General features: G+C 39.0%; 1 protein-coding gene across 8 annotated transcripts in view; it reads left to right on the top strand.

The window, feature by feature from the left end:
• Window positions 1–18,831, top strand: part of atp2b2 (ATPase plasma membrane Ca2+ transporting 2) — a 115,719-nt gene extending 96,888 nt beyond the window's left edge. For 4 of the 8 annotated variants that reach the window (XM_061831481.1, XM_061831483.1, XM_061831482.1 and 1 more), the window contains 5 exons: window positions 740–953; window positions 2,093–2,304; window positions 2,480–2,587; window positions 3,804–3,986; window positions 16,938–18,831. In XM_061831481.1, coding sequence (XP_061687465.1) covers window positions 740–953; window positions 2,093–2,304; window positions 2,480–2,587; window positions 3,804–3,986; window positions 16,938–17,249 — 1,029 coding nt within the window. In that variant the 3' untranslated portion in view covers window positions 17,250–18,831. Of the gene's footprint in view, window positions 1–739; window positions 954–2,092; window positions 2,305–2,479; window positions 2,588–3,803; window positions 3,987–6,066; window positions 6,251–8,788; window positions 8,842–16,937 lie in introns of all 8 variants that reach the window. The other 4 variants (XM_061831486.1, XM_061831485.1, XM_061831484.1 and 1 more) reach the window with 4 other exon arrangements.
• The last annotated feature ends 7,654 nt before the right edge of the window (window positions 18,832–26,485 follow it).

Raw genomic sequence — 26,485 nt, 5'->3', positions numbered from 1 at the left:
CACTATTTAGTCATATTTCACATCGCATTGGATCTATGTACAAAAAAAAGATGTGACTCTTTGTCTCAAAAAAATCAAACTTTATTTCAGTAAAATTATTACTTATTATTAAGAATTACAAAATGTCATCTTCAAAATGCAACCTTTATCTTAAAAAAAAGTATTTGTTCCTGTAATATTGTGAATTTTTTTTCTTGAAAAATTACATTTTACCTTTGGAAAAAAATGCATCCTTATTTTCCAAAAATAAACTTGTCATAGGATTATGATTTATTTTTCAAAAGTCATATTTCAAAAGTCAATTATGGTTATTATGAGCTTTTCCCCCTCAAATATTATTTTATATCCTGAAAAATCCCATCAGGTACAACTTTTTTATTGAAGAAAAAAAACAAGTCTTACGGGATTATGCCAAAATGTTCCTTTTATGTTATAATATCTTTGGAGCTACAAAACAATAAACAATAACTTATAATAAAAATATTATATTACAATTTGTTGCTCCCATAAGTTATTACATTAATATAATATGAAATGTATAAAAATATCAAATATGTCTTCATTGCACAGGTGTGAGTGTGGTTAAACGGTTGCCAATGCGTAATACATAGCATATAATGTATGAATGTCTTGGTGAAGCAGCATGTGGCTCATTCTAATTAGTTCAACATTATGATCACATGGCAATTTGTATTCAGTGCGTTTGTGTGAGCTTTAAAGTGAGTCTTGTCTTCGTCAGGACTCTCCCCTGAAGGCGGTGCAGATGCTTTGGGTCAACCTGATCATGGACACGTTCGCCTCGCTGGCCCTGGCCACCGAGCCCCCCACCGAGTCGCTGCTCAGGAGGAAACCGTACGGACGCAACAAGCCTCTCATCTCCAGCACCATGACCAAGAACATCCTGGGGCACGGCGTCTATCAGCTCATCATCATCTTTCTCCTCCTCTTCATCGGTAAGGACTAATGAATTGACCTCAGAATGATAGCAGTGTGTTAAAAAGAACAAGTAAAGAAATGCGGAACATCATCCGGTGGACCTAGGATAGAGGTTTGCTGGAGCCAGAGACTCATAGCTGCGATTCTACACAGTAATAGTACTTTTACAAATTAATGTTCGCTCACTGATTCATAGGACAATCTAACCCTTAAAGTCCTTGTAAAGTGAAAATAAATGTCTTATAAATTTGACATCGCACAAAGTGTTGTGAACAACCCTGACAAATTTGCATGATTGGAAAAAAAAAAAAATCACCCAGTATGCAAAGACGAGGTTTCAAAATTGTGAAAAATCAAGCTGTTCTCATTTAAATGAAGAATGTGGCCATGTTTGTTGAATGCGCTGAAACTACGTGCCGTTCAAAAACTGGGAAAATAAATAAATAAATACTACCTAATCTAGCATATTTCTTGTGCCTGCATGTAACTACAGTACACGTGTGAGCCATGAAAATAGATCAGACGAAAGCCTCTGAGGGGCGAGGAACCATCCCACTGAGTTGTTGTGGGGCTTTTTCACACCCCAAAGAAGAGGCATGCTAAAGCGCTCTTGCCAGCGCAAAACCCTTTTCAATGCCTGCTTTCAAGTTAGATGCCCCCGCCATCCTTTACCCTTTCGTCTTTTTCTGCATGAAGCAACAACATCAGCAGAGTAGCCAAACTGAAGATGTACTCTATTTTTAGGATTTAAAAAAAGCTAGCTAGTTAGCTAACTACATGTCGCAGTTGCATGGACAAACTGCTAATGTGAACTAAAGTGTTTGAGTTCTTTTAATGTGTGTGGATCTCTGGGTCCGTTAGAGGCGTGCCCCTCAAAAAAAAATCTGAAAATCATACTATAGCTCCACAATTGAGTGCTACAGAGTTCTTGGTCCTTGCACGTTTCCACCAATTATCTTCAACGGAGAATTCATTTCACAGTTCAAATTTCAATAATTAGCCTTAAAATTCCTTATTGCTGTTTAAATCGGGGGGGACTAAGGAGTTCCTCAAGAAAGTCCAATTGTATTCCCTTTAGGTCAAGACAACATTTTTAGTATCAGTTCATTCTGACTTCCTTTTCACAAATGGCTTCACACTTGAATTTCCTCCTCAGGTGAGCAGATCTTCGATATCGACAGCGGCCGCAACGCGCCCCTCCACGCGCCCCCCTCGGAGCACTACACCATCATCTTCAACACCTTCGTCATGATGCAGCTCTTTAACGAGATCAACGCGCGCAAGATACACGGCGAGCGCAACGTCTTCGAGGGGATCTTTAGGAACCCCATCTTCTGTTCCATTGTTTTTGGCACGTTTGCCGTACAGGTAAATAACAGTAACCTATTATTATTATTTTTACGCGAGTAGACTATGAATTAAAAGAATTCCCGTAAAAATGTATAAAAAAATTTTCCCCCACATGAATTCATTTACATGAATACTAAACCTGTTCTCTTGTGTCCTTTTTCTTTTCTTTTCTTTTCTTTTCTTTTCTGTTTAGATCATAATTGTGCAGTTTGGAGGGAAGCCATTCAGCTGCCAACCTCTGGACCTGGAGAAGTGGATGTGGTGCGTTTTCCTCGGCTTGGGGGAGCTCGTCTGGGGGCAGGTAATGTCCAAACCCGCTGCAATTTCTGCGCATCAATTATGAGCGGCAGTCACTCCCATTTGAAAAATGTACGGGTGTGGTCAGTCATGCCCGCAGATATAAAATTACGGGTGTGTGTTATGTTTGTAATTATGAGTGTACCGCTTTAAGATTGGAGGGGGGTGGTGTCAGATAAACTAGGAAGTAGAAGTTGGCTGAGCAGAGACCATGTGCTTCCATGTTTAAAAAAAAAAAAAAAAAAAGACTCTCAGGCTGTGCTTCACTGCGCTGGATCGGCTTTCATGTGCGCTGAGAGTTTGCACATTTGAGCAGTGGCGCACCTTAGAGGGAACGTTGGTCAAGACGACACAAAATAAGCAATGTCTTTCAATATCTATGTATTTCTACTCGTAACAAATTTCATGTATTTGATTTTTCGCACTCAACTGTGCACATTTGCGAGTGGGATGGCGCGCGGGCGCGTACGTGCTCGTCAAATGACAGTGACTGGTGCGTCCCTAAAGATAAGAAACCACGTGTCCAGTATTTAAGCGTATGGAAAAAATCTCAACTTTATTCACAAAAATTGACTTAATATGATATTGCTATTTTTTAAAATTATTAATAAAGTCTGCTTTTCCCCTGAAGTTAGCTGGGATAGGCTCCACCAGTCCCGCAACCCTTGTGAGGATAAGCAGCTTGGAAAATGGATGGAATAATTTTTTTTTAACCATGACTTATACCTTATCTATATACTTATCCCCTAAAAAAAAAAATCAAAGTTCAAATATCATTACAGTATAACTTCTTATTACAATACAACTATCACTACAAATATTACTTTTTTTGCCTTTGAAAAATGTGGCCTTATGGTCATGTTAATATTAATTTTTTATTTTGATATCACATTTTTACTCCCAATTTTTGTTTATAGAGACTTAAAAAAAGACAAAAGACACAATCCCCCCGCCCTCCAAAGTTCCAGTTTAGTATTATTATTGACTATTGATTACTATCTTAAACAAAAAAAACAGCATTATTTTTGAAATTTTGACCTTTTCTGCCAAAAAAATATATGTATTCTCAAAGGAGTATAACTTTTGTGTGTGTGTGTTTGCATGTAAATCAGTGTGCATGTAATATATCATTCAAACCATGTTTATTGGTTGCATTTATTGACACACACACACACACACACACACATAATGTAAACCTCCCCCCTTTGTGCGGGTCCCAGGTGATCGCCACAATACCCAACAACAAACTGCGCTTCCTGCGACGAGCCGGCCAGCTCAGCCAAAAGGACGAACTCCCGGAGGAGGACGTGAACGAGGAGAACGAGGAGATCGATCACGCCGAGAGGGAGCTCAGGAGAGGTCAGATCCTCTGGTTCCGAGGACTCAACCGCATTCAGACTCAGGTGAGGCCCTCACTCCCGGTTTCAAGCTACACGACGTGCAATTCGTGATTGTGCTACTCTTGTCCGTAACGGAAAATGTTTGACCTCAAGATTAGTTAAGTTCACAGACATGCGGATCTCGCTCGGGCTATGAAGGAGGTTGGCCGGGTGGACCCCCAAGAAGATGGTCCCGGGACCTTGACCTCTGCAGACCGTTAGCACTGTGATATCCAAGACAATTTGACAGTTGTGTCTCAATGGTTTCGTCTTCCAGTGTATGTTGCTGATGGTTCAGGGTGAAGCTATCACATCGCAAATGTACTTCATAAATGCAAAAGTTAAGGAAAGCGTGTTTTTTTTTTTAATCTACATTTACATCTATTTGGATACATAATTTAGCCGTAACCCTAAAACAGACGAAAATGCACTTTTTTGACACGGTTTTAAATTCCCAGCCATGCATTTTTTATTGGCTCCGGGTTTGTTTGTTTCAATATGATTTATTTAAAAATGACACATTTACGTTGTTTTCATAGTTAGATACAGTTCAGAAATCATGAAATTAAAATGTGAAATTATTGTATAAAATAATTTTTAAAATTCTAACTTTCATGCAGTGGTTTTCAAACCTGGGGGCATGCTACCTTGCTACCTGGGGGGGGGGTTGACGTGAAGGGCTTATATTCTTGAAAAAAATATATGTATTCTCAAAGGAGTATAACTTTTGTGTGTGTGTGTGTGTGTGTGTGTGTGTGTGTGTTTGCATGTAAATCAGTGTGCATGTAATATATCATTCAAACCACGTTTATTGGTTGCATTTATTGACACACACACACATAATCTAAACCTCCCCCTTTGTGCGGGTCCCAGGTGATCGTCACAATACCCAACAGCAATCATTATTAAGTTGCACTGTGACAGTCTGAGCGCTCCTGGTGCTGAAAAGTCTCCTTATGATTAATGCGCATGCGCGTATATTAATGATGCGTGTATATTATGTAAACTTCCGGCCAGTTTGAAACATCCCCATCCATACTTCAACATGTACCATTCGATAACTTGTTGCCGAGGGTTCATGTTCGCCATGGACATCTCAGAAAGACGAACACAGTGAACATACATGTATGTGTATGTGTTTTTATCAACTTTTGTTTTACGGTTAGGTTAGGTTAGGTTAGGTTAGGATCTATAACGTGTTAGCTCCCTCCATGTAGAAGAAGGGGAACTATGAGACCGGGGGATTTCCCAGTACGGTCTAATATGTACCCAGAATTCCCCTGTTAGTAACGCATGCGCATTAATCACAAGGGGACATTTCAGCACGGGGGAGCGCTCAGACCATCACAGCACCCAGCAGATGGAGCTAATTTTACTGATGCACAAACAAGCCTACACCAGCCACTGAAATGACAGCAGGAATTCAAGACATTAAATTTTAGCAATAAAGATTTTAATTTATTCTTGTTGGCTTGATAAACTTGCGTGTGTGTGTGTGTGTGTGTGTGTGTGTGTGTGTGTGTGTGTGTGTGTGTGTGTGTGTGCACGCGGATGTCGGGGGGTGCAAGGCCTGAAAATAATTTCATCTCCAAAGGGAGGCGCTGTAAAAAAGTTTTGGGAACCACTGCTTTAATGTAAGAAATTCTATGTTAATTATAATTAGCAATGACCTTGCTTGTAGTGTGACTACCAATACTATAAAATGTACTATTAGCTACTAATGTAGGTAATAAATAGTAATATATTGTAAATAATAAATGTACTACTACCTATATCCTAGGTAAAAGTTAGATTTTTAAAAAAGTAAATGTTGATTATATGATATGAACTCAAGTTCAGTCATCACTCATGTCTCAAATAATATTATTTTAACTGTGTTGTGGTTCCAGGAAACCTCTCGCACTGCTTTCGGATTAGTTTTTTATCAATTTTAGTTTAAAAAAAAAAAAAAAGGTAAGATACGAGTGAGTAGAAAACTTTTTGCTGAGGTGACGTGACACCCTGACCTTCAGCCTCGTCTCGTCACAATGGGAACAATTTTTTTTTTTCCGTTCACCTCGAGCCGCCATTTGTCTTCTCCTATCCTGCTCTCTCCTCCCCGCAGATCGAAGTAGTCAACACCTTCAAGAGTGGCACCTCCTTTCAGGGGGCGGGAGCTCTGAGACGCCAGTCGTCCACCACCAGCCAGAACCAGGATGTAACCAATGTTTCTAGTCCTAGTCACGTGTCCTTGTCCAATGCCCTTTCCTCTCCTACAAGCGCTGCTGCTGCTGCTCCGTCTACTGGCCGTGAGTCAGAACTCTGTCAGTCTGCTTGTCTGTCTGCTTGCATTCAGGGACGCCAACTGTCTTATCCCAAAACATCGCGGAGCTTCCAAAGTCGAACGCAACTCGACGTACGCATAAGGAGGGGGAAGGGTTTGTCTTAAATTGCCTTGCATGCCACAGTTGGATAATGAAGAAGTTCTTAGCTCCATTCTGGACTCAGAGCCACGACACAAAAAGAAAAACAAAGCATGAAAATCATATTCTTCTTCCTTCTGTTTTGTAGAAATTGCATTCGTGTAACTGTTGCATGATGGGAAATCTAGTCGAAATTTTAAAACCTCCAAAAGTAGGAACTGAAAACTGTCGTCAAAATCCAGTGAGCTTCTAACGCAAGGGTGTGAAACTGATTTTTGTCGTGGGCCAAATTGAAAGTACGATTTCCCTGAACGGGCCATGGTGACTATGAAACACTGCAAATGTCTAATCGCCTTATGATATGACAATACTTGGCATATAAAGGGGATTCTGATTACGAAACACATATTCATAAGTAAAAACAACCAAAAAAGGATGGATAACTAGTTTGAAATCCAAAGTCAAGGAAACTATTTATTTGGAACAAAAAAATGCTTGTAACCTTGCAACATTGCTAAAAGTGAAGACCATTTGCAATTTTGGAGCAAATTCCAGGAAGAAACATTAAATAGAAGAACATGATTTGGTTTTGTGGGCCACTTAAAAGAATGTGGTGGGCCACACCTGGCCCTCAGACCACAAGTTTGACATGATCGAAAGGATGTACTCCAGAAGCGTGTCTTCATTTTTTTTTTAATTCTTTTTAATGCGATGCCACCAAAGAGGGTACCTATGACAATAACCAGAGACGAGGAAATGGACCTTGATGCAAAACGGTCTGTAATATGTGTATAAACTACAATACAACACAATTAATTGCACGTGCATATCGACCTCAACAACAAACGGAAAAGACTTTGTGAAGATATTGACTGAAGCAGGTACGAGTGTCTCACACGCTGTGATAACAAGGACTGTTCCAACATGGGCTGATAGGCCACTCTGCTAGCAAGGAGCCATTACTCCAAAAGAAATGTCAAAGGGCTAAAGTTTTCCCGTGATTTTTCGATACATATCCTGTGGTCTGATGAAACTCAAATTGTACTATAATGTGAATCATCATGTTTAGCGGGGTGGGAAACTCGCAAGCCCGAGAACATCATCCCAACTGTGGTGGCCTAAAAACTTGGCCCAGGTGCACTGGTTCTGTTTGCACCAATGGGCCAAAATTCCAGCCAAGTTTAGTCGGATTTCATGTCAGACCATGAGGGGAAAAAAAAGCACATTTTTAAAAATAGTTTATATAAATATCATCTGATACTGGTGACGGTATCGCTTAGCATATGCCTCTTCTCTTTCCAACACTTGTCAAAGGTAATAGTGCTGTATTTTACTTTTATTATAAAGTTAACACTTACCGTGATTTCTGGCCTACAGAGCACACCTGCTTATAAGCCTCACTCAGTACATTTGTAAAGGAAATACCATTTGGTACATATATAAACTGCACCTGTGTAAAAGCCGCAAATGCCCACATTGAAACACGGGATATCTACAAAGAAAGATGGTACACAGAAAGAGTTTTCAAACTTTAAATACCTTAGCTTAGCTTAACAAAGCAACAACACGGTAGCACAAACAGGGCTCTTGAAGAAAAACATACCGATAAAAAAAAAAAAACGTAGCACAGCACTAACATCGTCAGTTAAAAAAAAAAACATACCTAAATCACTGAGACACGGCAGTAACACAGCAGCAACACGCTAGCGTGGCACTAACAGGGCCAATTTAAAAAAAAAATAAATGAAAAAAAACATACTGGTAAAAATCACTGAGACACAGCCGTAACACAGCAGCAAGATCCTAGCGCGGCGCTAACGCTAGCACGGTGCTAACAGGGGCCTGTTAAAAACAAAACATACCGGTAAAACTCATTGAGACACAGCAACACGCTAGCACAGTGCTTACGCTAGTCCGGTTTAAAAAAAAAAAAAAAACATACTGGTAAAAGTCACTTCCTCGCCACATACATTCCCCCATCTCACGCTTACCTTTTCCGCTCAAATGGCCCCTTTTGGCCATTAGAAAAAAATGCACAAATTAGCTCCATCACCGCATAAGTTGCAGGATTGAAAGCATGTTAAAAAAAAGCCGCGGTTTATAGGCCGGAAATTATGGTATATGGAAGACAAAAATGTTAAAAGGATACCGTCGTTGCCCAGATCATAAATCATTTCACAATGAATACGTTTGGTCAACTGGAGTCCACTTTGGAGGTTCCACTGTGTTCACGCTTTAAATCAAATGGAGAGGTCGTTTTGGTGGGTTGGCGTCTCTGAATCTTTAATTTTTCATTTTCTGCTTTTCTTCTGCTTTTTTATTTGCGTATTTGTGTTTTGTTGCTGTTCACGCTGGATTTCAAATCTCCTCCCATGCTCGGGTGTACTGTCCTCTCATTGGTCGATGTGTTGTCTGTTTCCTCAGAGTGCTAGGAGCGCGGGACTAAGGGTGATACCCACGGCGTGACATTTCAGGTTGTGAGTTTGTCTCCCTCTGCTCATCCACCCCTAAATCCGACAAATCTCCCCCACCCCCACTCGATGACCAACCCTCACCACCTGCCCCATTTGTGTTTTGACGGACACTAACTCAAACTAATTCCACCGATGGTGAACGTTCAAGTATGAGCTGCAGTGGTTTGTTTCATTTAAGGATCCCCTTTGATTTAAAAAAAAAAATAATAATAGTAATAATTACACTAATTATTCAGGCGCTTTAGCATTACCGGGTATTTTTTATTTGCAACAAAATTGGTCAGCGCTATTGCCTTTGCTCAAGATTTCTGCCATTAAAAAAAAAAAACAAAAAAACAGACCTAATATTAAAAGGTTTTAATAGATGACAAAAAAAATCTTCACATGCCAAAAATTTTGATTTAGTTGATTCTTCACGTTACTCCTTTAATAGACAAGTGTTCTGTTTCATAAATTTGGGTGGTGAAAATCCTCACTTCTCACTAGGTGGCAATTTTTTTTTTTTAAATGTTAGTATCTAGATGATTCTTCCAATACTGTTACTTTAGGAACAAAGGAATTTTTCATAAATTTTGGAGGTAGAAATCCTCACATAGTCTTATTTTTCACTTGGTGACAAAAAAATTGCTTATATGATCAAACTATTAGCGTCTAGATGATTTTTCCAGTGTAATTTAATTCATTTAATTAAAGTTTTATTTTGATTTTTCATAGATTTTGGTGATAAAAACCTTCACTTGTGTCAAACACTGATAGAAAACATGCTAATGCTAATACTCTAAACCAGGGGTGTCAAACTCATTTTTGTCATAGGCTACATTTTACTTAGGATCAACTTGTAACCATAAAAATCTTCAACTGCCTCATCATATTTACACATGAAATTTATGAACTAGTTTTGGAATCAGAAACTATTTTTATTTGGTAACACACAAATGCTTGCAATAGCTCAATGTTATCCATTATGGCATGACAATTTGAAATTTTGGGACATATTTAAAAAAAAAATCATGGAAGTTGATACACATGATTTGCCTCCGCGGGTCACACAAAAATCATGCGGCGGGCCAGATCTGGCCCCCGGGCCCAGAGTTTGACACCAGTGTTCTAAACAGATTGGTGCTGTTCTGGTTCATCCTTACTTGGAGACGGTTTAATTGGGGTCCAAAGCAATCCTAATGTTGTGATTATTCCATATTTAACTGATAAACTGATTAACTCATAAACTTACACACACTTTTTGATTTACTCCTCTTATTACTTTATCAGTTTTAAATTTGAAGCGTCCATAAAAGGTAGTCATCCCCTTCCTGTTGCTTCATGTTGTTGTGTAATTGAGTGTCATGTCGCCATGGTTACAGACACATGCAGTACACCACAGTGAGAATTAGCAGATTCAACCTCCCGCTGTTTTTGAACACTCCATTGGTGTTGCGTGTCAGACATCCTGTCACATTATCTCATATTCTCGATAGCATCGGCACTATTTATGAGTGATGAGGATTTTTTTAAAATTGGATTTATTAAACTGTACATACATTTATTTAGATAATTATTTTAAACTGTGACAATGTACTTTTCAAATGCAAAGTCATGAGTATTTTTTACTTTTTCCAATCTAAAATCAGTTAAAAATCAGAATAAAAAAAAATCTAAATCTGACACATTTTTATCTGCTGTATAGTTATATACTTTTACTGTATGAATATAATCATTACATGTATGAGTATAAATTGTAGACGAGATTCATTTTAATGTAAAAACTGAATCCAATTTTCAAATAATTTTAACAATATTTCCATACACTTTAACCATAGTTAAGTTTTCATTTTATCCAGTACACACACACATATTTAATACGTTTGAATTAAACAAGAAAAAAATTAAAATGTGTAAAATTGTAAGAGCTAACTTTAAATGCAAATAAACCAGCAGCTATTAAAAAAATGGTAATCTATATGTATATGTATATAACTTTATTAATATATTTATTTTCAAACTAGAATAAAATAAAGAAATTGTGTGTTTTTAACTGTATAACACTGACCCGGCCAAATGAAAAGCTTTAGTAAACATATTTTATGACGACAAATATTTATTCCTTCAGCAGTACAGTAAAAGCTATTATTTTGCAGTTTTTAAATGTAGGTTTTGTGTAAACTGTTCAGTTTTATTGGTCGAAATATGAAATAGTATCTGGCGTAGTGTGATAAATAGCTATTATAATTGGATGTTTTTGGGTTCCTAACAATAATCTTAAAAATAAACGGTATGTTTAGCACTCCACCTAACCCTTTTTGCCATTAAACTACCTCAATAGAATTATTGATATCTTGTGCTCTTACTTGAATGTTTACTAATCCATGCATGGAGTTGAGGCCGTCAGATCTGAGTTAAAAAAAAAATATATAAAAACATTAGATACTACTCCCATCCATGTGTTTTGTGTCAGCATTGTTGACTTGTTGCATGTGGGTTGTGTAGCCTTCCTGTTGTCGTCATACAGTGTGTGACGATGTTGGCTCATTGTCTCACAACACGCGTGTGCTGTTTTGTGTTGTTGTGAGTTCTCTCCTCTGCACTGCTTGTGTATGTGCGCAAACCATCACTGCCGTCTTTTTGTGCGGGACCCCTCTGCGCTCTACACGTGTGTGTCCCACGCAGTGTGTGCGGATGCCGAGCCATCCGACTTGGCTCCGGTACTGTTTTTGTTTTATTTTTTATTTTTTTTTTATAGCGCCTGATTGGATGGCTCAGATCTAACCTCCTTCCTCCCGACTGACCTTGTCCACCAGATTTCCTCCAACTTGCATGTGATATTCTTATTATATCCCACCACGTCAGACTATGGAATCATAGTCGTCCCTCCGCTGCCGCCACAGAGATCTGACTGCGTTTCACAGATGGCCCTTGGGTACATTACAGATGGAGCTAAAAAAAGAACACTAATGATATATTACATTATATATTACTGTACATGTAATAATGCTCAGTTTTGATTGACACTGTCACCTGCAACCCTGGTAAAAAAAAATAAGCACTCCTGCAAATGGCTGAAGTGGCATCGTGCAGAAATTCTCAGAGTGCGGATTGCAATGTTAAAGGAATTGGCAAAATGTGAACATTTAATGTATAAAATGTATTTTCCGTCATTATGCTGCTCATTGGGAGCTGTTCCCAGTTGATGCAGGTTATACCCAGGACTGGTCACCAGCTAATTGCAGGGCACATAGAGACAAACAACCATTCTCCCCCACATTCACACTTTTACCCAACTCAGTCTTCAGATGACCTAATGTGCAAGTTTTTGGAATGTGGAAGGAAGCCGGACAACATGGAGAAAACCCACGCAAGTACACAGAGATATTCCAATGGAGCTTTGTACCTATAGAGCTCGTGCACGTGATGTCACCATTTTCACGCCGCCATATTGCCGGTCAAAAAGAGCTGCTCGACGGTGTGGGGGACATTGAACCGGAGCAGAATATTAACAATGCCTGAGACTTGTTGTGCTGTTGGTTGTCACAACAGACGAGACAGATATTCAAAGCGGTCATTCTATAGAATACCAGCTGAAAAGACCAGAAAAGATCGATGGATTTCGGCAATTAAACGTGATGGATGGTGTCCAACCAAATACACACGACTGGGTAGTAATTTGAGGTAGGAATTATTTTTCTCAATCTCAAATTATCAAAAAGTATTTATAATGCCAAGTTGGGTCATTTGAGAACAATCTGTTTAAAAAAAAATGAAAAAAAAAACGACAGGGAGTCGTACCCAAAGTACACGGAAGCATGTTGCGGCCACACGTTAAACTTCGGTAATTTTTTTTTTTTTTTACACGCATTGTTCTCAAATGAGTCCAATGCGTATTTAATAAAGGAAAATCAACCATCTGTTGCAAAGAGGTTTACGGAGGTTAACGTGTGGCCGTAACGCACTTCCGTGTACGGTGGCTCAAGCCTATCCCAGCGGTTTTTCTTTTTTTAAATATGCATTGGACTCATTTGCGAACAATGCATATTTAAACAAAAGAAATCTGTCACAGAGAGGTTTATCGAAGTTTAATGTGTGGCCGCAACACGCTTCCATGTACGTTGGAGACTACTCAAACTTGTTTGTTTTTTTACGCATTGTTCTCAAATGAGCCAATTTGGCATTATAAATACTTCTTGCTATGGAGGAACCGACTCGCTTGTCCTCTTTTTTTCCAGTTATAGTTAATGAATGCAAGTTTGTGTAAAACCAGGTGTCATTTATTTAAATATTGGTATTTGCATTGAATACTAGCTGAAAAGATCGATGGATTTTGGCAAAGGTTAACGTGTAGCCAAACACACTTCCGCGTTCACGAGCCGTCTCCCTGTTGAGAACAGATCCAGCAATGAAGTATTTGTATGTGTCCAGATTTTTCTACACTTTCAAACTCTCCGTGTAAATCTCGACAACTTACTCACCAGATACGTGTAGATCCAGTTGTCCAGGACAAGCTGAAGTGAATTAACAGTCCAATTTCTTATCGGCAAAAACATCAACTTCGGCATTAAATATAGGTCCTCTATGCCAAGTGTCTCCCATTTTTCCACGTACATTCATTTATTGTCACCTTCTAAATGTTTAACGGTACCTGACAAAACTCTGGGCGTCGTGCTACAAAATGTATTTTCGTGTCGTCTCCAACCGACTTAGCAATGTACAATGTTCTGTCTGCCCGGCAATATTTCGGTGACGTAGGTGCACGAGCTCTGTACCTCTTGGCTGTGAGGCAGATTTGCTCACCACTAGTCCACCATGCTTTAAATGTACGCGAAAATAAAAATCCCAAAAATTACCACCAAAGTACTTCAAGCCTTAGTGCAGGAAAAAAAAAAAAAACTGTGATAACGTTAGCATCAGCCTTTCTTTTGCTAGCCAGGCTAGTTTCTCTTGGTAGCTTGTTGGAATAGGAGACAAAATTTGGATTGTGATCCCATAATATGTAATTAGACATACTGCTGATATAAATAGATACAAAGCTGGAATCTAATGTGTGCTGTTGGGTGTGATGAGAAAAATCTTGGGAAAGGCCTACTATAACATGTGAACTTTATTGGGTAATCTGAGACACTTTAAATGGCGGCAGGTGTGTGGTGGCTCCAATTTAACATGAGTGTATGTGTGTCACTATTGAACACAGCCAAATCCCTAGTTATAAGAGGGTGTGCACACTTGTGCAAACACATTCAGTGGTTTATTTTTATTTACCCTCTCAATTTTTCGTTTTCATTTGAGTTTCATGAGTCAACTGTTTTAGAAACAGCGGTCAGTGTGATGCCATAATAACAATGCTTAACATTTGAAAAATGTATACTGCGTCAATCAAATGTGAGCATTATTATCTTTGCAAAGGTACAATTGTAATACATGATTAGATTACACAGATGGTCTGTCCATGGAGTTGTAAAACGAAACCAAATAGTACTACTGTCCAAACTTTTGATGCTGAGAGTTGGAGGGTGCGCGGTGGGATACAATGTGGTGGTCGATGACCATGCATTTCTTAATTTCATTTATTTTCATGTTAGTTTTTTTTTTTTTTTTCTGTGAGCTTAGCCTTGATTAACGTGGCTTGTTTCTAGGTATACAGCACTTTGGACTAAAAGCGTATACTTATAACGAGCATTTATCTTGTTTAGTTTTGATTTTTTTTTTTTTTGTTTCTTTACTGTGATTGTTACATTCCTCACAGTTTGCCTTTAGTGCACGCCCCCAACCTGAGTGAACTGTATCGTAATGTTGTGAAAGCAGAGCAAAGACCACCTCTTCTCGTCCCGCCGCCTGATTAACAAGTCGTGTGATGTCACAAAGGATGAGGCGCCATATTGGTCTTGGGGAAAACACGGGCGATTTTTTTTTTCAGTTTCGCTGCCTGTTTTATTAATTTTTTTTGTAAAAAGGGCAGTTTTAATGATGAAACAAAGTTTCTACATAAATATTTTTACATCAGACCAACTGAAAAAAAATAAATTTATCATTCATCAGGATCAATTTTGACAAGAAATTAGCCTTTTAGGGTCAGTGGAACACGCTGCGTGTTACTTTTGGGTTACCTTCTCGAGCCTGTCACTAGCTAGCAATTTCTAGCCAATAGAAGCTCCTCTCGTCATCTCCTCACTGCAACCACCGAGTATCAAGGCGTGTTCTTTTTCTTTTTTTGTTTTTTACTCGTTCCTCTCTGCGCCTATCTTTTGGTGTTGAGAGCAAAGTGTTACAAATTTGAATTATCATTGTTGTAGTACTGATTGATTTTCCCATACCAAACTGCGAGGAGATTACTTTGTCCCGCCACAAAAATCATTGTTTCTTCTTAAGTCATGGTGAATAACAAAAGAAGCCATACAATGGACCTTTCCGATGGCGATTTTAAGCTCCGCCCCCCTAAGCCATGTCCCACAAGTTTACAAAATGGCGGATGAACAGAACATGTTTGAAGTCCATTCTGTATCGCGTATTCCAGATAATATTGGGGTATGTTTTTTGCCAAATGCGTCATACGTCTCCAAGAGAGTTCTACAGAGAGGTCTCAACAATTTTACGCAAGGATATGTACACGGAATTAAAATTTTGGACGGAGCAGGACGCAATGTCAGAGTTACAGCGAAATGTTGCCGATCGATGCCAAAAGGTTTGACGCCTCACAAATTTCATATTGAAATCCAACAGGATAAAATACTGGAATCGTACTCTGGATGTAAAGCAGGGAGAGTATTTTTTACTTGGAAAGATCACGAGTAATATCAATGTAGTCTTTATAAGTGAGTGGGTCTATTCATTTGACTTGGCTTGTAATGGTCTTAAAAGTCTGATATGATAAATATGCAAATAGACCTTTCTTTTGCACGACGTCGCGCATTTACGTATCACTAACCCAACTCTTCTGCACAAAATATGACACACTTTATTCAGCAGGCCAGTGATACGCTAACCAAGTGAAAGTTGTTCTCCTGCAATGTATGAAGCACTAATAATAATTCAATCAAACTCAGAGAAAAAACTTCTCCCTCACTTACCTTCGAACATACAGCCGTGTGTGTGTTGATATTGTTCACATTTAATTGTACGTGTGGTCTTCCGCGAGCCTTAATCCATCGTAGACACTTCGTCAACTGTGTTTTAGGCTTTGGAAAATGAATCAACCGGGCCCCTTGTAACCTTGCAGGATATCTTCCATCAGAATTGCACATCTCCCAAGCGCATCTGAGGACCATTTTCTTTGTAACATTAACTTTTCCAAGCGCAAGCTACTGGCAAGCAGCATTGCTTGTGGCACATGACGACAAGAGGGGAGTGTCAAGCCAGGGGTTGAGACAATGTGGCTATCTGATTGACTATTATTGTACGAGTGATTGACAGGTCGGAAAGATCCATTGTGCGTCCATGTTTAGAAAGTACAGAAATACGCAGATTTAAAAAAATATATACACATGAAGGTTTTTTTTTTTTTTAAAAAGTCAAGAAAAGACATGCTCAAGCTTGATTCTGAACTGCTGAAACCGACTGCTGCTTTCTTTGCGGCGTTAATCAAAGTTACCGTCTTGTATTTGCAATGCATGATGCACAAAGCCAATAATGTCCACGCAGAAAAAGCACAACTGAGCGAAGCCGTGCCAAGACGACACCATTTGTGAAACTAGCGCGCTAGCCAAGCCAATGCACTTTGAAAATTTAGTGAGTAAACTGAGTTGTTCTGAAAGGAGAGCACTTGTAAACCAAAGTTCTTCTGAACTTATAATATTCTAGCATTGTAATCATGTTTAAAAATACATTAGATGTGAAATTTGAGGACGGATCAAAAATGAACTGTGGCTGCTCAACATTTCAGTACTTTTTGCACGACTTGCTGGTCTGGTGTTTGATCCATAAATGCACCACTTGGGTGGATTCAGTGTCAAAGGGGCTGTGGACTAACTTAAGTGGCGACGTTAGACCCAAAACCAATGAGGCGGCTCTGTTGGGCTCCATCCACGAGAGGCTCCTTCCTTCCACGTCCCTCCCCTCCCCGACGTCCCGCATCCTCCTAACCCCCTCCGCGTGTGCTCTTCTCCCCCCGCCGGCAGATCCGCGTCGTGAACGCATTCCGCAGCTCCCTCTACGAAGGCCTGGAGAAGCCCGACTCCCGCACCTCCATCCACAACTTCATGACACAGCCCGAGTTTAGGATAGAGGACTCCACGCCCAGCATCCCGCTCATCGACGACACGGACGACGACTCGGCTCGCCGGAGGGGGAAGTACTCCAGCCAGCCGTCGTCGCCCAACAAGAACAACAACGCCATCGACAGCGGCATCAACCTCACCATCGACAACAGTAAATCGGCGGCCTCGTCCAGCCCCGCCAGCCCTTTGCACAGCTTGGAGACCAGCCTCTAACCTCCTGGTTTCGGAACCCTCAAACCGCCCCAAGTAACCGGTACATAACAATATCAAAAAAAAAAAAGATTAAAAAAAAGCAACGCAGCCATCTTGCATCTGTGGTTGTCTCGCTCACGTGGAGGAGCAAACTGTTGACGACGACGAGGAAGACCAAACACTGGAACCTCCCCTCTCGTCATTATTATATTCTGATTATTAATATTATTATTGTTAAATTATTATTGTCGCTCCTGCATGAATGTACAGTGCCCGGGTTTTATTTAAAACGGCCCCCCCTCCTCCGCCAGCCCATTTGGATTCTTTTATCCTGGACATAAGGACCGCTCGCTCCTCTTCTTCTTCTTCTTCTTCTCCTTCTGTTTGGCATGATCACATGACATTTGATCATGTGACCGGGTGCCAGGGCTCAACTTGCACAGCAGCTTTGCACCTCAACTCCACCCGCAAAAAGAAAAGAGGAGCGCAAACTAAGAAAAATGGCAATTTATGAGCATTTACGGGATTATATTCTATAAATATGAACATATAAATATATTTACAGTAGAGAGTTTTATCTTTGTTTGTTGGCATGTTGCCTTGTTCCTGCTTCGAATGGCTCGAAAGTACTTTTGACTTATTTATGTCTTAAAAGAGAATGTAATTTGTTTACAAACCACTTAGAGATATACTTTCTGGTTTCTAGAAGAAGGGATGCTGGAGCTCAGATGGTGTGTTATTATTATTATTATTATTGTTGAGGATTAAAACAAAATGAGAAAAAAAAGAGGGGTGAAAAAATGAAAAAAAAATGTGCTGGAATTTGCCTGCTATCTTGTGAAATACTGTAGATATTTTTAGAAGATTAACAAACAAAAAGAAACCAAACTATAATGATAGTAAATGTGGAATCTTAGTATCATTTTTTTTAATCGTCGGGATGGCCTTTGCTATTTTTTTTCTTTTTTTCCTGGAGAAAAAAAAGGCCTCCACACGGACAGAGGAGAAACAATTTTTATCATTTGGTAACTATTCTTTTGCTGCTGATATATATATATATATATATATATATATATATATATATATATATATATGGTGTTTTGTTTTTTCCAGTTGAAGAGTTTGTTTTCAAAACGAGACATAGGCATTTTTTTTCAGATTTACGAAACTCGCGCAAAAATTATCCAGCTCTGAATGGATAATTTTGACGCGAGTTTCGTAAATCTGAAAAAAATGGCTATGTCTCGTTTTGAAAACAAACTCTTCAGTTATAAGGTTGATATCAGGACCTTCCAAAAATGAACTGCTTGAGTCACATTAGCAAAGTAATACATCCTGACCTTACAGGAATCATTTTAAACAATGTCATTGAGATATATTGTGTATGGTTGTTTTTTTTTTTTTAATTTAATTTCATCTAATCGAGATCAATTTCAATGCATTTCCTCTGTCAGAGGACCAACATCCACACAGCGCTGTAGGCCACTTTGAAACAAAAAGGACTTGTTGCACGTCATTTTATTTATTAGTCCAAGAGTATAGAAGGTTTAACCAGTACTCATTACAGTCATAGTTGCTCTTAAATAAACTTGTTTTCCATGTTCCTCTTTGCTGACATACGCCGCAAACACGCAGTGACTAAAACTAAACTGATTCCTCATCACTCGAGCAGACCTGGTTTGAATCTGGAGTTGCTTTGAAGAATGGTCAAAATGACTGGGAAATGGCTGCTTCAAAACTAAAATGGCAGACTTCTTGTTTCTTTCCTGGCTCTATAAAATCAATATTGAAAGTGGCTCCCATGTCTCACATTGCAAAAGTAAAACTGGCTTCAGGGGGGCTAGTTTAGACCAGCCTGAGGTTTTGGAACTGAGTTCTTTGTGCTTTGTATTTCATGGGGACTCATCAAACGTTGGCGCTGTTTTCTGCCCAAACGGGCCGGTGAAAACTAAAAAAGGCCTCGAAATTCAATGTCAGAGTTGGTTCAATTCTGTTCGCAGACATTTCTGTTAGTTCATCTTTGAATTGGCCCTATAAACTGGGTCAAAATGGTCACGTCAAGGTAAATTAGCAGACGTTTGTCTTCCTGAGACTTTTTTTGTGACTGCTCATGATATACAGTACGTCTACCAAATTTCATGTTGCTAAGTAAAACGGGCTAAATTTTGAAAGCCCCGAACTTGTCCAGTCAGCTGTATTAAAGCTTCATATTTCATAGCAAACCATCCGGTTTCTGTGCCGTGTTCCACCGTGATGAAAAGTCAAGCATCTCCAAATTTAGTCTAACCCAGTAATCCGCTCAATGACAGACTTCCTTTGTTTTCATTTGAACAATTTTTTCAACATCACATTGCTAAGTAAAGCTAGCTTTGGCGGCTAAATTTTCTCAATGCTGAGCTTGAGAAGCTGGGTGATCAGAGTTTGGTAATTCATTATTAAATATCAAATATCAGAGTCACGCTACACCCGCATGCCATGGCGATTACATAAATCCTCCAAATTTGATGTCACCAAGTTGTCTGTTTCGACTTAATTCAAATTTAGTAACAATCCGACAAAATAGCCAAAACGGCCCTCGAATGGCTGCCTGAAAACAAAATGGTAGACTTCTCGTGTTTTTTTGGATCGGGTTTCTTGAGACGGTCTACTGATGATATCTTGTTCAGCGAAACTTGCTTCAGGGTCCCAATTTTCACAAAATTAGCCAAGTTTAGGAAAGCATTTTCTTTTGACCAGAAATCTCATTTTTTTCGTAAATGTGCTTTTTTAAAAATCTGATATATAGTATGTCCTTTTTCTCTCCACATTCATTTCAATAGATTTTTCCTCCACAAACAGCTCCGCAGCGCTGTAAGCCATTTTTTAAACACCTGGGGGAAAACAATGACACAAAACAGATTGTTGCTTTGGCTTTTTCTATATACATAATAGTATACATATATACATGTATCTTTAAAAAAAAAAAAAACACTTTTTCTGCACTATTTGGTTATGAATGACAGTTTATGTGGTGTAAAATCTAGATGTGCTTTTTGTGTGTTTTAACCGAGCTTGTCTTCCTGCCGTCACGGAATATCCAGTACTCTAGCATCTCAGCTGTGCTCACGTATCGTAATATTTATTGTGCTTTGACTGATCAGCAGAGGGGACGTTACCAAAAAAAAAAAAAAAAACGAAACTAAAAAACAACGTATTGCACTCTGAAGGAAAAGGCCACTTAAAATAAGCCTGCACTCTTTATATTACTAACTGAAATCACTGGTAAGAGCAGCGTGTTCTTTAGGCTCATTATGCAAATTTTTTTTTTTTTTTTAACAAAATATATATGCTCTACTTTCACAGTCATCTATCCAACCCGTCCCATCTCGTTCGTGCTGAACCTCTCGTTTCATGCTGTGTGCACAAACTTTACCAGTCAGCTCAGGCCAGCCGGAAAATAATTTCAGTTGACGGAGAAACAAAGTGCTTGTTTATTTATTTGATTAATATGTCCGTAAAATCAAAACGCAAAACAACAGGAACGAAGGTGCACGCAGTAATGGAATAAAAAGCCAACTTGATGAGCTCTCCAAGGGGAAATACAGTGGAACCTCCAAAGAAATAATGAAACTAAATTGTCCAACTGTCAAACAAGAAGAAATGTTAAGGGATAAAAGTAAAATCAAGGAAAACTGCTCACTCTTTGAAAGGCTGAGAGAAAGTAAGTAGAAAATCTGTCACCTAGTGGCGTTCTGCAGGTTTTGTTGGGATGATCAAACCGTTGTGATATTAAACTCTTCTGTTTCCCATCCGTCCATTTTCTGTACCGCTTGTCCTCATTAAGTTGAGCCTATGCCTGTCCCAGCTGATTTTGAGCAAGAGGCGTGATACATCCTGGACTAGTCGCTTGTCAAAAATATTGCGACATGTATTAACGCTGATGTTTCCACCTCACAGAATTTATCGCCAATACCTAATGTGCATGTTTCTGGAGCAAGCTAGCATACCTGGAGAAAGCACTGGAAGATCGAGATTCGAATTGAGAACTTTAGAACTGTAAAGCAGACACACTAATTACTGTAGCACAAAATGAAATTGAGCAAATGCTACCATTAGTTTTTCAGTGTTTTCACTTAAAGGGAAGTTTGTAGCGTCTAAAGTGCTGGCAAGATTTCAACGTAGCCTCACCACAAATCTCCAACCAAAGGCAGGCATCACTAATGTAATTTACACCAACGCGATTCTCAAACATTGTGATTCTGAATGGAGTGCTCAGCTTCGACAAAATAGCGCTAGCAATATCAAGCTAGCATTGGCACTGCTTCGTTGGTAGTACGGCTTATTAGTAGTGGAGTGTGACTATAACACTGAATGTCATTGGTGTGATTTTTTTTTTTTTTCCAATTAAAAGCAGATTTACTCACCCGTTGAGCAGAAATGTTGCTTATTCCATCTCTCCTCTGACTCTTCACTCTGCTTGTTTTTTTTAACAATGGCCATTTAATCACGCCGATCGTTCTAGAGGTTCTTTGGAGGTTCCGCCGTCAATGTGCGTCAGTAATGCAATTTGGTTAGCCAGAAGCACCCGAAAACATCCGATTCGCACACACTTTTCACACACACACACCCCCCGCTGATGTTATCGCCGATATCAATGAAACTTCTTGCATTATGCTCTCGCCCGCTTCGATGTACTGTATTTAGCAGGATGCGGTTTGTGGAACCAAGAAAAAGAGACATGCCAACAAGCTAGCTAACCTACTGGTATACATGCTTAGCCATTTATTGGGTAAGTGATTTAAGGGTTCATCTTGTTTTTAAACGGTATCAATTTTTTTTCTAAATCTATACAATAACTGTAAATAAAGAACTCCATGTATTTGTTCATTTAATACTATGCAAAAAGTCATGCTTTTTTTTCCCCCCTGATTGTTAGCCACCCTTAATCTTAGAGTGTGTTGCTGGAATGTTTCTGCCCTCCAAAATCCGTTCAACGATGTGATGTAAACTAATTTTCTAGCTTGAGGAAAACTTCTATGATGATGATGATGATGATAATGATGATGATGATGATGACACATGGTTCTGATACTACGGGGGAGGATGATCATGATGATGACGATGATCAACTGTGACTCTTGCTGCTTGACTGTCCCACTCATCACACTCCTTGACAAGAGCGCAAGTGGCAAAGGGGAGGGGGTGGCTGAGGGAACCATAATAAGGAAAAATATGGAAAATCACTAAATAAATCTCCCAGAGCAGCATGACCCAGCATGGTGTGTCCTGGCCCCGTGTCACATGTCCTCGTCTGATTCGTTGCGCTCCTGCAGAGTAACAAATTAATTGCTCTTTTTTTAGTTTTCCATATACAGTATTATGTGGACGTGGCTGAAAAACCAATGATTCTGCAATTCTCTTTTGAACCTTAGAGAGGGAATGGTATTTCAAATTTATATCTGTAAAAGACTCAAGAGTACAACTAGAAATATGTGCTATTTATGCGTCTGATGTTTATATTTTCTTCAGAATTATGGAAGATGGAATATACAGTGAAGAAAATGAGTATTTGAACACCCTGCTATATTGAAAGTTCTCCCACTTAGAAATGGAGGGGTCTGAAATTTTCACCAGAGGTGCGCGTCCACTGCGAGAGAGATAATCTAAATAGAAAAATCCAGAAATCACAATGTATGATTTTTTTTTAACGATTTATTTGTGTGATACAGCTGCAAATAAGTATTTGAACACCTATCAGTTAGAATTCTGACCCTCAAAGACCTGTTAGTGCGCCATTAAAAGTCCATCTCCACTCTGTATTATCCTGAATCAGATGCATCTGTCTGAGGTCGTTAGCTGCATAAAGACACCTGTCCATCCCGTACAATCAGTAAGACCCAAACTTATAACATGGCCAAGACCAAAGAGCTGTCCAAAGACACCAGAGACAAAATTGTACAACTCCACACGACTGGAAAGGGCTACAGAGAAATTGCCAAGCAGTCTGGTGAAAAAAGGTCCACTGTTGGAGCGATTATTAGAAAATGGAAGAATCAAAACAAGACGGTCAATCTCAATCAGAGTGGAGCCCCATCCAAGATATCACCTCGTGGGGTCTCAATGATCTTTAGAAAGGTGAGGAATCAGCCCAGGACTACACGACAGGACTTGGTCAATGACCTGAAAAGAGCTGGCACCAACGTTTCCAAGGTGACTGTTGGTAATACACTAAGACGTCATGTTTTGAAACCATGCATGGCACGGAAGGTCCCCCCTGCTTAAACCAGCACATGTCAAGTCCTGTCTTAAGTTTGCCAATGACCATTTGGTTTCATTGGTGAACGTTTTGTGGTTAGATGAGACCGAAATTGAACTTTTTGGTCATAATTTCCCGAAGTGTGTTTGGAGGAAGACGAATGATGATTTCCATCCCAAGAACACCATCCCTACTGTGAAGCATGGGGGTGGTAGCATCATGCTTTGGGGGTGTTTTTCTACACATGGGACAGGATGACTCGACTGTATCGAGGAGAGGATGACCGTTGAGATTTTGGGGAACAACCTCTTTCCCTCAGTCAGAACATCAAAGATGGGTCGTGGGTGGATCTTTCAACATGACAATGACCCAAAGGACACAGCCAGAAAAACCACAGAGTTGCTCCGTAAGAAACATATGAAGCTTCTGGCATGGCCTAGCCAGTCTCCAGACCTAAACCCAATAGAAAATCTTTGGAGGGAGCTGAAACTCGCTGTTTCTCAGCAACAGCCCAGAAATCTGTCTGATCTAAAGATCTGTGTGGAGGAGTGGACCAAAATCCCTCCTGCAGTGTGTGCAAACCTGGTGAACAACGACAGGAAACGTTTGACCTTTGTAAATGCAAACAAAGGCAACTGTACCAAATGTTAACATTGGTTTTCTCAGATGTTCAAAAATTTAATTGTATCACACAAATTAATCATTAAAAAAAAGTATACATTGTGATTTCTGGATTTTTCTTTTTAGATTATCTCTCTCACAGTGGACATGCAAATTTCAGACCCCTATGTGATTTCTAAGTGGGAAAACTTGCAATATAGCAGGGTGTTCAAATACTTTTCTTCACTGGAGTATGTTTTGCCCTTTCTTCTTGCTTTTATCATGAAGAGAAGTTTGAATCTGGCTTGCCTCCAATTAAAAGAGAGAAAAAAAGCAGACAGCCTGCAGGTTGATCCAAAAGTAGTTTTACACACATATTCCATATTTTCATTTCTATTGTAATTTTCTTTATATTTTTACAGTAGTTTCTTGAATTTTATTTGTGACTGTGTGGTTGTTACCCAGTCTCGTCATCTAAAAATGTTCTCATGTGCTGTAAAGCACATGTGTCAAACTCAAGGCCCGGGGCCAGATCCGGCGCACCACATCAGTTCATGCGGCTCACGAAAGCAAGTCATTAGCTTGAATTGCCATGATTGTTGCTAAAATATGTACAAAAACAAGGTGTCAATTGTACAAAATAATGTAATATTGCAACCATATTGTTGTTATTAACACCCTTTTTACAGTACAGTATTGTAACAATGGTTGAGCAAAGTATTACTCTTGACTTCTTATTTCAAAGCTTACATAGATTTCTTGTCTATGGAGTAATATAAAGAGGTGAATCAAAATTTAATTAGTGTGCAACAGCCCATCCCAGCTGACTTTGGACGAAAGTGGGGTGAGGTGGGGGACCCTAAACCGGTCACCAGCCAATCACGGACTCTACTCCTTTAGATTTAGTTTTAAATTTTGTTTGATAGCGTTTCAATTTTTAATTTCATAAGATCAACCTCAGCACCAGTAAATAATTTAAATTTATGTTTCCTCTTGCTTTTTGCTATACTTTACTTGTGATTCCAGGGCACATAAACAAAGTCCTGAACTCTTCTAAAAATCCATCCCAGAGTGTGAAGTTGATGTCGAGGCAACAGAAGTATCGAACACTACTTTTTAAAAAAAATTTCATTTTCCTTTATAATTGTGCATTACATTGAATTTTGAGACATCAACATCTCCATTGTCACCAACTACTCATGTAAATGTATCATTTTAATTGATATTTTTACTTCAAATGTTTACCATTTTTAATTTATATTTAATCATTTTTTTGTATTTGCAGCGATCACAAACCAGTTTCATTATTATTATTATTATCATTATGTTATATTTTTGTTTAGAATTCTATTATAATGTATACTTTCTAAAACACGTTTAAAAAATCATTTAACTTGCAGTTAATCCCATGCAATAGTTTTTTTTTTTTAAAATAGTCTCGATTATATATATGGTTTTATTTCATTTTATGTTGGATTGTGGAGTCACAGCTCGTATTCTCCTGCAAATGAATTACAAAACTCTGAAATGGACGCCATTCCGTTCCATTTTCAAAGCCGCTTATCCTCACCCCATAAAAATGTTAAAAGAAAGGAATAAATCCTTTCAGGTTGGAGATGTGCTACAATGCGAGATTGTTTCTTTAGTCAGACCAGCGACAGAAAACAGAACCTCGATCATGTACACGCAGTACATTATGTACTGTACACTAGTAGGTTGTGTAACTGGCAATGTACATTTCACATCCACTAGAGGGCAATATCTCACCAGTACACGCCCGTTATAGCCTGTATCTCAGTTGCATGCAAGGAATAAGTGTATTGTATAGTATTTTGTGATTTAGCAGTGTGTGTGTTTGTCACACTTAATATGGCTTTGGGTTTGTGATTGATTGATTTTCACAAAACATTTCTTATTCCTTGTTCTCAGTTGTTCAAGAAGTCTTGTATTTGTCGATATTGTCTATTCGAAATTTGATTTGTACCTACCTTATGCCGACCATCGGCGTTCCTGCTTAATTACAATGCCAAGCCATTATTATTATAATTATTATGTGGTTATACAAGTTTACGTTATCGTCAACTCGTTAATTTATTATCCTATCGTGTCCTCGTCCTCATCAAGCCTTTTAATATGAGGTCTGACTCAATGAAATGTGTTGGATATTTGATGACTTTTCTGACATTCTCTTTGGTTTGAAACAAACGCTTCTCCTCAATTGTTCCCCACAATGATGACATATTGAGAAAAGATGAACATATCTGGAAAACTATCTTCATGCCCTTTCATATGAGGTATGACTCAATGGGGTTTGTTGCACGTTGAGATTCGACCTTCACAGGACAATTCAGTCAGTTTGAAATGTTGAAATACAAGTTTTTTTCCTCAGTTCTTGTTGATAATCCTATCACATTAACAAAAT

Source organism: Syngnathoides biaculeatus, chromosome 10 (assembly GCF_019802595.1).
Source record: "Syngnathoides biaculeatus isolate LvHL_M chromosome 10, ASM1980259v1, whole genome shotgun sequence".
Lineage (NCBI taxonomy): Eukaryota > Metazoa > Chordata > Actinopteri > Syngnathiformes > Syngnathidae > Syngnathoides > Syngnathoides biaculeatus.
This window is presented reverse-complemented; position numbering and strand designations above follow the sequence as displayed.